The sequence below is a fragment of the Ochotona curzoniae genome, unplaced genomic scaffold (genome assembly GCF_017591425.1).
Source record: "Ochotona curzoniae isolate NIBS_2020 unplaced genomic scaffold, NIBS_Ocur_1.0 contig_3520, whole genome shotgun sequence".
NCBI classification, from domain to species: domain Eukaryota; kingdom Metazoa; phylum Chordata; class Mammalia; order Lagomorpha; family Ochotonidae; genus Ochotona; species Ochotona curzoniae.
This window is the reverse complement of record NW_024465894.1, coordinates 6,718,700-6,730,509: the sequence shown is the minus strand read 5'-3', so window position 1 is coordinate 6,730,509 and position 11,810 is coordinate 6,718,700. Positions and strand designations below refer to the sequence as shown.

At 54.3% G+C, this 11,810-nt stretch overlaps 1 protein-coding gene across 6 annotated transcripts; it reads left to right on the top strand.

Annotated features, from left to right (window-relative positions):
- The first annotated feature begins 1,932 nt into the window (after positions 1-1,932).
- On the top strand, positions 1,933-11,429 carry PIGT (phosphatidylinositol glycan anchor biosynthesis class T). 6 transcript variants are annotated; one of them, XM_040981410.1, is made up of 12 exons: positions 1,933-2,144; positions 2,259-2,436; positions 4,557-4,684; positions 4,994-5,094; positions 5,237-5,323; positions 5,845-5,932; positions 6,034-6,131; positions 6,223-6,388; positions 7,260-7,460; positions 9,915-10,080; positions 10,189-10,272; positions 10,843-11,429. In XM_040981410.1, the coding sequence occupies exons 1-12, from the start codon at positions 1,955-1,957 to the stop codon at positions 11,093-11,095; spliced, it is 1,740 nt and encodes a 579-aa protein (XP_040837344.1). In that variant the 5' UTR covers positions 1,933-1,954; the 3' UTR covers positions 11,096-11,429. The 6 variants fall into 6 exon arrangements, with proteins under 6 accessions (XP_040837344.1, XP_040837345.1, XP_040837347.1 ...); XM_040981411.1 differs by having other exon boundaries at positions 1,944-2,144; positions 2,259-2,396; XM_040981413.1 differs by lacking the exon at positions 4,557-4,684 and having other exon boundaries at positions 1,944-2,144; positions 2,259-2,396.
- The last annotated feature ends 381 nt before the right edge of the window (positions 11,430-11,810 follow it).

Here is an 11,810-nt window from a genome sequence, read left to right as displayed (position 1 = left end):
CCCCAGCCTTGTCCAGCAAAATCTTGGGTCAGCTGAAACCACAGGACCACTTCCTGGCTGGGACAATGCCTTCTCCTCCTGCCAAGCCACAGGGCCTTGGCTGGTCTTCAGAACCACCATCTCCAACCGACTGTTTCTTGAGGCTACAAAGCAGCCTTTGAGATGGGGGAGGGGGTGATTAGGAGCCAGCTCTGCATCAGCGAGCTGAGTGTTCAGTCTGTGGACCACAGTGTGGCTTCTGTCTGTGGTAATAAAGACACAGCATGATTTTTCTGTCACAGAGACTTGTCCCACGGTGGAGACAGTGGCCAACTCTGCAGAACAAGATAAATGCCAACCTCATCCTGGAGAACCCCACGCCCTGCAAGAAACTCAAGGGATGATGGCATGCAAGGAGACACCCCAGAAGGCTCATGCTGCAGAAATTTCCAGGGGAACACAGGACTCCACCCTGAAGAGCAGGACAGGGTGAGAAGAATGTATGTGATGATGATGTCTTGTTCATTTGTTCATTCACTCAAACCTTCCTGTGCCAGCCAGTTTGCTTAGGCAACAGGAACACTTAGGGGACCGCGGGTCCTTCCAGGAGCAGCATGGGCACAGATAAAGGAAATACAATGGGATGAGGGCTGTAGCACAGGTGTCCGCCCAGCATCACAGTCCACAGGAGAGGGAGGTCAGACTTCTCCCAGAACTGACTGGATCTTGAATGACAGGGAGAAGCCAGATTAAAAGGGACTTCTGAAACAAATTTAAAACACCAAATGTTGGCCAGCATGTGGAGCAACCAGAAGAACTCTCATATGTTGCTGGTAGAAGCATAAAATGATGTATTTTGGAGAAAGGTCTGACAGTTTTTTTGCAAAATTAAATATACCCCTGTTTGACCTGGCAATTCTACTTGCCCAAAGGATATGATAAAGTATATGGTCATACAGTAACCTGTATAGACAGTGTTACTGATCATGGTAAGAAAACTTCTAAGGGTCCCCATGTCTATCAGAATACATAAACAAAAACCAGCTGGCACATGCAAGAATAGCAATGATGCTCCAGAAAATACTTCCCACAAGAGAAGCTTCACAAAAAGACACTGCATACTATGCGATGATTTCATTAAGAAACAACCACCACTAAACAGTGGTCATCTTTGCACAGTGCAGTGGGGGTGGGGCTGACTGGGAAGAAACACCAACCGATATCTGGGGTGTGTGTGTGTGTGTGTGTGTGTGTGGAGGGGGGCGCTCAGGACTGTTCCTGTATTTGAATTAGGAGTTTGGGTTACATAGGGGTATGCATCTTTCAAAACCCAATGTGCACTTGTGAAACTGAAGGAGAAAATATAAATGCTATTGAATTCCAGTTCATGAAATGCTATATCCATTCAGAGGAAACTGTACTGTGTCTTCAATTTACACTGAGACAAACCAAAGACGAACTTACAAATGCACAGGCGGATATGCAATGAAGCAATGCACGGCAAAATGTTAGTGGGAAAACCTAGGGGATGGGTAAAAAGATACAGGTGCTCATTCTTTAAAGCTTAAAATGCTTCATGATAAAAGGGCTGCAACTTGAGGGTTCTGCCGGAAAGTTTGCCAGAAGCACAGCTGGCCAAGGTTAGGACCCGGTACCCGAGGACACTCAAGGCCGAGCAGTCAGCCGTCCTCAAACATCCAACGGAGAAAATGGTAGGGGCGGGGCTCCCCGTTACTACGGACTTTCTAGGGTGCCTTCTCAATCATTGCCAGACACCCACCCCTTTTGTGTCGTCTCGGTGCTCCTTAAGCCCAACCGGCCCAGAAGCGAAATCACCCTGCCAGTCCAGTCGGTAGCTCCGGTCAACGCAGAGCGGTTTCCGGGACGACACCGGAAATCATTCTCCTGTCCTCTTCCTATTGGATGCTGGCCGCCCGTGGGGCGGGAGCTGCGGGAGGCGGAAGCAGCGGCAGGCATGGCGGCGGCCTTGCCGCTCGCTGTGCTGCTGCTGCTGCTGCTCCCGGGGCACGGTGCCTGGGGCCAGACATGGCCCCCACGCGACACCCTGCGGGAGGAGCTCGTGATCACTCCGCTGCCTTCCGGGGACGTGGCCGCCACATTCCAGTTCCGCACGCGCTGGGATTCGGAGCTGCAGAAGGAAGGAGGTGTGAAGGCGAGAGCTGGCACCTGCTTGGGGTGTGGGCTGTGGGGGCGAGCCTCGGAGGCGGGCTTGGGATCCTGAGGGTGGGGTCCTCACTCCCCGGTGCCCCCTTCCCCAGTGTCTCATTACAGGCTCTTTCCCAAGGCTCTGGGGCAGCTGATCTCCAAGTATTCTCTCCGGGAGTTGCACCTGTCGCTCACGCAGGGCTTTTGGAGGACCCGGTACTGGGGACCCCCCTTTCTGCAGGCTCCCTCAGGCGCAGAGCTCTGGGTCTGGTTCCAAGACACCGTCACAGAGTGAGTGTTCCAGCCTCGGGTCCTACAGGCCCCAGAGGGGGTGTGGCAAGAGAGGGTGTTGTCATCTTGTTGCTGCCCTCTGAGACAGCAGCTCCAGTAAGCCCGATTCTGCGGGGTTAGGGCTGATTCTGCGGGGTTAGGGCCGGTCCTGGGCCTAAGAAATGATGTTATCAGTGAGTGGCATTTTTTGCCTGAATAAGCTCCGTCCCCTAATACTTCTACTACGGATGACATGCGATTCCCCACAAGAAATGACAGACACATATTTGGACGGAAGACGGTAGAAAACGCACCAGATAACCTAAATGGCAGCCGTATATTACTTTTTTCAATTTTTAAAATCAGGAGACATAGAAATCTTGAATCTCCTGGTTCAATTCCAAATACCGGCCACAGCCAGGGCTGAGCCGAAGCCAGGAACTCATCACTCAGTCCAGGTCTTGCACATGAGCAGCAGCAGAGGGTCCCAGTTCCCCGGGCCATCCCCTGTGTGTTAGCAGGAAGCTAGAGTCAGAAGCAGAGGCAGGACTTGAAGCCAGCACTCTGATGTGGGCTGCAGGAATGCCCAGTGACATTTTAACCACAGCACCTTGCACCTGACCCTGTGTGTGTGTGTGTGTGTGTTAAGTTACGTTACGGGGGATATAAAGTTCCAAGCCAGCCATATCTCTGAGCTGGGATTAGCTCACAAGATGCTAGCTTCATGTATTCAAGGACTGACTTTGCTTGGGAAAGGGGCAGGTATATAGTGAGTACAAAAGTTTCTTTCCAGCAGTTGCTGTGCCTGTCCTAGATTAGAACCATTTTATGCAGAAGTCACAAACATATTTTTTCATGTGTCACACAAGTAGCATTGATGTGTAAGGGGTGAAAATGCTGATAGGGGCACAAGAATGGAAACTGTATCTCGCTGTGTCTTCCTCCTGCTGTAAGAAACCAAGATTGCCAGGCTGACACTTGGCTAAATGGGCTAATACTCCGCCTTCAAGTGCCAGCATTTGATCTGAGCATCGGTTTGTGCCCCAAGTGCTCCACTTCCCATCCAGCTCCCTACTTGTGGCCCAAAAGCAGCAGAGGATGGTCCAAAGGCCTGGGACCCTGTACTCATGTGTATGCTCAGGAGAGGCTCCTGGCTCCCGGCTTTGGATACCCTCAACTCCAGTCATTGTGGCCATTTGGGGGATGGAATCAGCGAGTAGAAGATCTTTTTGTCTCTTCTTTCTGTAAATCTGGATTTCCAGTAAAATTTCCAAATGGCCATAGTGACCAGAGCCGAGTCCAGCCCAAGGCAGGGGCTAGGAGCTTTTTGCAGGTCTCCCACATGGGTGCAGGGGCCCAAACACTTGAACCATCCTCCGCTTCTTTCCCAGGCCACAAGCTGGAAAGTGGAGCAGCTGGGACATGAACCTGTTCCTGTATGGAATGACAGCGCTGTAGGCAGAGGATTAGCCTGATATACCACCATGCCAGCCCCAAAAAGCACAGTTTAATTTGATGTTTTTGTGGGGTCCTAGAATGGCCATTTTCCACCTGCTCAGTGTGGTTTTTCATAGGACTCCCTCTCTGCCATGTCCTGATCCCCAAGGGTAGAACCAAGACTTACCTTCCTGCAGACAATATTTGAAGGGAAAAATGGGCTGCTTTTGCCAGCTGGGCACGCTCTGGCAAGATTGGTGGACTGCTCTCAGTTCTGTGCTCTGAGATGGTACGGAGGTACAGAGATGACCTGAAACAGTCCTGGGTCTTTGAGTTGCTGCCAGCCTAGTTGGGAATCACAGGTGTTCAGGACACGATCCTGCTGCCATCCTCCCAGAGCGAGCGAGGGACATCAGTGGTCAGGACTGCACAGCCCCAAGGAGGGCACAATAGGCTTCCTGGAGGAGGGAGCTGCGACTGAAGGTGGGCAGAGAAGAGTGCATGGGGCAGGAGAAGTCATATTGGCAAGAACCTGTGGGGCTGCAGGGATGCCCAGGGGAGGGTAAGGAAGGAGTGCTGGTTAGGGGAGGCCAGGAAGTGGACTGGGTGGGGTCAGCGATGTTGCACCTCCATCAGCTAGCTGACGTGATGGTTGGGCAGGCAGCTTCCCACTGGGCAGTGAGCGGGATTTGTGTTTCCTCCAGTGTGGACAAGTCGTGGAAGGAGCTCAGTAACGTCCTTTCGGGCATCTTCTGCGCCTCCCTCAACTTCATCGACTCCACCAACACCATCACTCCCACTGCCTCCTTCAAACCCCTGGGCCTGGCCAATGGTGAGACAGCCGCGAGCCCTTTGCCCCTGGCCACCTGCTGTCGGGACCTTGGCTTCCTTTCCCCTCCTTGACCTACCCCATCTTGGGCTCCATCCTGCTCCTCTGGTTTTGCAGGCCCTACAAGCTTTCCAGAAAGTATACAGTCCCTGCATTGTTGCCTTCCATTGTGTATGGGGAGTTAGGGACTGGGGCAGGTGGAGATAGGTTGGGGCCTGCTCCCAGAAGGGGCCATTCAATGGGTGCTTCTGGAGGATGTATGTAGGGTCATTGTCACCTGTGGAATGTGGCTGTGTCCTCTGTCCCCTGCAGATACGGATCACTACTTCCTGCGCTACGCCATGCTGCCACGGGAGGTTGTCTGCACCGAGAACCTCACCCCATGGAAGAAGCTGTTGCCGTGTACCTCCAAGGTATACAGGGTTGTGGAGGGGCCACAGCTGGCACGCCTCTCCAGAGCACAGGAGTTAAGGCACATTTAGGAGAACCTGCATGCCCTGCCAGGGGCGGCTCCAAGCGGGGTGCAAACCTTTTACCTCTTCTCACCTCCTCCAGGCAGGCCTCTCTGTGTTGCTGAAGGCAGAGCGCTTATTCCACACCAGCTATCACTCCCAGGCAGTTCATATCCGCCCTGTTTGCAGAGTGAGTCCTGGGGCCCTGGGAGGGGGCACAGGTGCCATCCAGTGGCCCTGAAGGAAAACACAGGGACCGACATGGCCCATTGTCTGGCTCAGGCTGGGTAGGGAGTGACCTGTGTGGCGATGATTGCTTGGGACATTGGCCATGCACCAAGGAAGGCCGCCTGGGGAGTGCATCTTAGTTTAGTGCATCTTTGCCAGGGAGCCCTATGGTTGGAAATAGTAGCTGTGCAGGTGCAGAGGCCAGCTGGCCCTGCCTGGGCAAATCCTGTCACCTGTCTTGGCCCCAGCGTCCTCTCCTGTCACATGAGAATAGGAGTAGAATGAGCTCCCAGGGTTTTGAGATGGTTCACCAGGTTGACGCCCACACAGCTGTCAGCAGGGTCTAGTATAGGTCACATGCTCTGTAGTGACTGATGGCAAGTCAGTGGATGGAAGATCAATAAGCGATGGGGGCCAGGTAAGAGCCCCTGCTGCAGGTGGGGAGTGAGGTCCCTCACTGCTGCTGTCTGGTCCTCACGGTAGAATGCCCACTGTACCAGCATCTCGTGGGAGCTGCGACAGACCCTCTCGGTTGTGTTTGATGCCTTCATCACGGGGCAGGGAAAGAAAGGTAAGCTGCCTCCGCCGTCCCTGGTCCCCTGGTGCGTGCTGCTCCCTGTGGTGGCCAGGCCTTCCCCTGGTCCCTGCTCAACCCTGCTGTCTGCTTCTCAGAGTGGTCCCTGTTCCGGATGTTCTCCCGCACCCTCACCGAGCCCTGCCCTCTGGCCTCAGAGAGCCGAGTGTATGTGGACATCACCGGCTACAGCCAGGTACAGGGTCTCCAGCCACACCTGTGTCCCCTCCACAGCAGGCCAGCCTGCCCTCCCGCCGGCTTGTCAGCCCTGCCTTTGTGTCCCCCAGAGCAACGAGACATTGGAGGTTACCCCGCCCCCTTCCAGCACATACGAGGACGTCATCCTGGGCACCCGAAAGACCTATGCCGTCTATGACTTGCTGGACCCAGCTGTGGTCAACAGCTCCCGCAACCTCAACGTTCAGCTCAAGTGGAAGAAACCCCTGGAGCAGGGTAAGAGGGCGGGCCACCATGGTCCCCGCTCACTGTCCTCTGTGCTCTGAGATCAGAGGGACATGTTGGGGCCCAGAGCGCTGGATTCAGGTGTTCCTGGCCGTAACTGCACCTCCTCCATGCTCTGTGATCATGGCCAGTTCCTATCCCCGTCCTGAGCTCAAGTGTCCATATCTGCAAAAGAGACATGGGCAAGACAATTAATGTAAAACATGGGGCTTGTTCATGTGTTTATCAAACAAGTAATTTTAAATTCAACATATGCTTTTAAAAAAAATTATTCATGTTTATTTAAAAGGCAGAGTTAGAAAGAGAAAGGTCTGCTATCTACTGGTTCACCCCACGAATGACCACATGGCCAGGGCTGAGCCAGGCCAAAGCCAGGAGCCCAGAGCTTCTTCCAGGTCATAAGCAGGGAGCTGGATGGGAAATAGAGCAGCTGAGACTCAAACTGGCACCCATGTGGGATGCCAGCACTGTAGACGGAAGATTTGCCTGCCACCCTGTGAGGCCCAACTTTTTTTTAAGAAACATGCTTACTAGTTGAGACAGACCTTAGTTAATTCATTATAATTGTGTTCAGTGTGGCAAGGAAAAGGACAGAGGCTCCTGGAGCACCTGGTTTGGGCTGGAAGGGGCCACGGTCCTGGGCACCTGGGCTCTTAGTGAGTGCGTGACATGGCAGTTGTGTTAGCCTCCTCGCCTGTGGGCGTGGGAAGGCAAGAATGCACCTAGAGCACAGTGTGCTGAGAGCAGGACTGCGCTCATCTGCCCCTGGCCTCAGAACTTGACCCTTGGCCCAGGACACTCGGCTGCTGGTGACGGCCCAAAGGCCTTAGGGACTGCTAAGTGCTGGCATTTTTCTACACAGAGGCCCCGCCGGTGCCCTTCCTGCATGCCCAGCGCTATGTGAGTGGCTATGGGCTGCAGAGCGGGGAGCTGAGCACTGTGCTGTACAACAGCCACCCATACCGTGCCTTCCCTGTGCTGCTGCTGGACACCGTGCCCTGGTACCTGCGGCTCTACGTGCACACCCTCACCATCACGTCCAAGGGCAAGGAGAATAAGCCAAGTGAGTGAGCGTGAAGGCTGGGAACCCGGTCGGTGGGTGTGCTGCGTGCTGGACCAGGCCCCCCAGCACTTCCCGTCCCTGACTCATTCTCCCCCCAGGTCCTGTCTCCACCCTCACCCCCACCGACAAGCTCCCTCCCCCTGCCCCAACTCATTTGTAATGCTTCCAAAAACTACATAGGCAGTGAGAGCTAGGAGCTGCTTATCAAGCGAAAGTCATGAGCACACAGCCTTGTCAGGCCTGCAGCGGGCCGGGCTCCCAGCCTTCGCACTTACTCTCCTTCGGAGCCGGCCCGGCCTTGCGTTTACATTTGTGTGATGATTCACAGACTCCTTAAGGGCGGAGAAGCGCTTGGCAGGAGAAGAGGGGTGCTGGAAGCTAAGAGGTGGTCAAGACGAGGTGGAGGGCCTTTGGTTTCTATGCAAGGTACAAAGAGGTGTAATTGTAAAACATGGCCTCCATTTTCCATCATTTTTCTGAGGAGAGGTTGATATTTCCTAGATGCTTTCTTCCAGATGCCAGGCCCGGCTCTCCGTGAAGCACTTTGTCCTTCTCAGGTGTGGGGAGAAACTAATTATACAGGAGAGGGCTTTCTAGGCAGATTGTCTCATCCTGCAGAGCCAAATGTAAACGGCCTTTTTGGTTTCTTAGACACATTTATTTTTATTGGAAAAGCAGATCTACAGCGAGAAGGAGATACAGAAAGATCTTCTGTCTGCTGATTTACTCCCCAAGCGGCCACAGTGGCTGGGGCTAAGTTGATCAGAAGCCAGGAGTCAGGAGCTCCCTCTGAGTCTCCCTTGTGGGTGCAGGGTCCCAAGACTTTTGGGCCATTCTCGACTGCTTTCCCAGGCCACCAGCAGGAGCTGGATGGAAAGTGGAGCAGGCAGGGTAAGAACCAGTGCCCCTACAGGATTCCAGTGCATGCAAAATGAGGATTTAACCACTAGGCTATCATGCTGGGCCCAAGCAAGTTTTCTTTTCTCTTTCTTTCTTTCCTTCTTTTTTTCTTTCTTTCTTTCTTACTTTCTTTCTTTCTTTCTTTCCTTCTTTCTTTCTTTAAGATTTATTTTTATTGAAATGGTGGATATACAGAGAAAAGGAGAGACATAGAGAAAGATCTTTCATCTGCTGGTTCACTCCACAAGTAATACAACGGCAGGTGCTGAGCCAATCTGAGGCCAGGAGCTTCTTCCAGGTCTCCCATGTGGGGTCAGGGTCCCAAGGCTTTGGGCCATCTTCTGCTGCTTTCCCAGGCCACAAACAAGGGAGCTGGATGGGAAGTGGAGCAGGCAGGATACAAACCAGCGCCTATATGGGATCCCAGTGCGTGCAAGGCAAGGAGTTCTGCCAGTGGGCTGTCATGCCTGGCCCCTTCTGAAGCAGCTTCTTTTTTCTTTTTCTTTTTTTTTTTAATTGGAAAATCAGATACACAGAGGAGAGACAGACAGGAAGATCTTCCATCGTTGATTCACTCCCTAAGTGGCTGCAACTTCTTGAAATCCCTCCATTGTAGATCCAATTTCAAAACTGTGGCTAACAGTTTTACTTATCTTTCACGCCATTATTTGCAGCCCCTTTGGATTCTCTGTGCCACATGTCCGACCTGTGTATTCGGCGGATTTTGCTGTTTGTTTTTCCCATTATAATTTGAGAAATTTCAAGCACATAGCCAAGTAGAACAGTGCCGTGAGCCCCTGTAGGCCCTTCCAGAAGCTCCCTGTGGGCTCCAGCTCTCTGTCCATTTCATTCATGTCTCCCCTCTTGTGATGTGATTGTACCATTCTCACTCCTGCTTTCCCCCTTTGATCTCAAAAATCACCTTGTAGAATTGGCTTATGTGAACTGGGATCTCGGCAGGGGCCTTGCCTTAGGTTTTCCTGGCCCGTCTGTGACGTGGTTTCCTGTGAGTTACGCCACGAATGTGTTTTAGCAGTGTTCACTTCTGAGCTGGGGAAGGACAGATGACTGCACTGCCCCTGCCAGTCTGTACATGGAGAGTCCCTCTCCATGTCTGTACTCAGTGTGACACTCCAGGCTGTGTTCAGCCGTAGCCATTCCCATGCCTCACCCCACTCCCACCCCAGGGCTATGTGTCTGTTGGAAAAACTGGGTTTTACCTTGTGGTGTAGAATGTTCTACATTCTGGATTTGTCCTTGTCCTGGTACTGGGTGTGTCCTCCCACCTCCCCAACCCCCGCCGTGTCTTTTGTGGTTAGATTTAGAAACTCCATTAGATACTGTCCCAGGTGGCTCTGCCCAGTCCGCTGAGTATGTGGCTCTGGTGCCCCAGTTTCAGGGACGTGAAGGTGGATGGGTGTTCGGCAGCCTTCATGGCCACTCTTGGCTGAGAGCCTGCCTCCTCCCCCAGCCTGCCAGGCAGGCAATAGGGACGGCCGGTGTAGACGTGCAGGCCCCAGCGGAGGGGTGTGAGTGTCCCTTGCCTGTCTGCAGGTTACATTCACTACCAGCCTGCCCAGGACCGCCTGCAGCCCCACCTCCTCGAGATGCTAATTCAGCTGCCTGCCAACTCAGTCACCAAGGTCTCCATCCAATTTGAGCGGGCCCTGCTCAAGTGGACTGAATACACTCCGGACCCCAACCATGGCTTCTATGTCAGGTGGGCACTGCCCCCAGCCACCCGCTGCCGTCCTGGTCCCACCCTCTATACCACTTACCCCGTGGTAGAGAAGTTGGTGAGCAATGGGGGCCATGTGCTTCTCTGCAGCCCGTCTGTCCTCAGCGCCCTCGTGCCCAGTGTGGTGGCGGCCAAGCCAGTGGACTGGGAGGAAAGTCCCCTGTTCAGGACCCTGTGAGTATGGCCATGCCCCCTGCCTGAGGCCCTGGTGGGTGGGCAAGCAGGCAGCATGGTGCAGGTGTGCCCTCTCCCGGAGCGTGGCGTGGATCTGACTCCATCCTCTGGTGCTTTGTGTGTGTACAGATGACCAAGAGACTTTGAGATGTCTCTGAGAACCAGTCAGCATGGCAGGTATCTGGTGGCACCCTTGGCAAATGCCAGAAGAGCCTGGAGTGGATGGCAGCAAAGCCTCCTTCTCCAGGGCAGACTGGAGAGTAGGGCATGATTGAATGGGTTATCCAGGAAGGCTTCCTGAGGAGGTTTCCTTCAGGCTGAGAGCAGGCAGGGGAGGCAGCAGCCCCGCATAGGCAACGTGGCTTCCTTGTGCTGAGCATGGAGCCACTGTGCTTTGATCAGGCTTGCATGTTGCGCTCTCAAGTACGAACCTTCCAATGGAAGGTTTAGAGCCAAGAGAACGTTGAAAAGCCATTCTGTGGATTCCAGCCGTGTGCAGCTGCAGATGAGCAGGGGTGGGTTGGGGAGTGGAGCTGTAGCCGCCCTCCTCACTGCCCCCCTGCACCCTAGGTTCCCTGTCTCCGACGGCTCCAGCTACTTTGTGCGACTGTACACGGAGCCGCTGGTGGTGAGCCTGCCCACGCCAGACTTCAGCATGCCCTACAACGTGATCTGCCTCACATGCACTGTGGTGGCTGTGTGCTACGGCTCCTTTTACAACCTCCTCACCCGAACCTTCCACATCGAGGAGCCCAGCACTGGTGGCCTGGCCAAGAAGCTGGCCAACCTGATTCGGCGCATGCGCGGCGTGCCCCCACTCTGAAAGCACGACCTTGTGCACCTGCAACTGCTGTTTCTCTCTGGGGAGGGATTGTGCCTGGGCCCCTCCCCTCCCCGAGTTAGTTTCTGAACAGGCTAGGGCCTGGAGCTGTGCTGTCCACCGCTCTTCACGAGCCTGAGCCCAGGTGGATGGAAGTGAGGAGCCTGGTCCCTCGCCAGCTGCAGCTCCGTGGCCCGGAGCGGGGTGTGGCGAGGAACGGCTGCAGCCCCATGGACAGTGTCCTGTGTTACTCTGGCCTGGACGTGGCTAAGCCACAGAACCTCGCTGGGTGGTGTGTGCAGTTTGCTGCCTGTGGAATAAAAAATGGTTCCTCCTACCCCACCCCTGCCAGACTACTTCCCCTCTTCCTCCACCCTTCATCTGCTTGTGATTCCAGAGTTCATCTGTGAGTGTAATTTGTGTCCACAATAATGAATCACTCTGCCCAAGGGGACACTGAAAATGTTCCCCACTGCCAAGGCCGCCACAGAGGGGCAGGGGGTGTGGCTGAGTCCCTGCAGCACTGACCCAGTGGCTCCTTGGAACTTGAGGTCCCAACCACCCAGCAGCTGGGAAGCCAGGCTCCTGCCCCTGCCCACCTCCCCTGCTCCTTAGACTCCCTGTATCCCTGTCAGACAAGCCCACGGTGGATGTCCCCCGCCCCGCTGGCCCCTGTGTCATCCTTGGTCCCTCTGTGTCAGTGACTTGTTCTCCACGC

What these genes read in the sequence shown, in the direction of transcription:
- PIGT (XM_040981410.1), top strand. Translation starts at nt 1,955, where the DNA reads ATGGCGGCGGCCTTGCCGCTCGCTGTGCTGCTGCTGCTGCTGCTCCCG. An exon ending in ACCCCTGGGCCTGGCCAATG is followed by an intron (nt 4,685 to 4,993) that starts GTGAGACAGCCG and finishes TGTCCCCTGCAG; the next exon opens with ATACGGATCACTACTTCCTG. An exon ending in AGTCCCCTGTTCAGGACCCT is followed by an intron (nt 10,273 to 10,842) that starts GTGAGTATGGCC and finishes CCTGCACCCTAG; the next exon opens with GTTCCCTGTCTCCGACGGCT.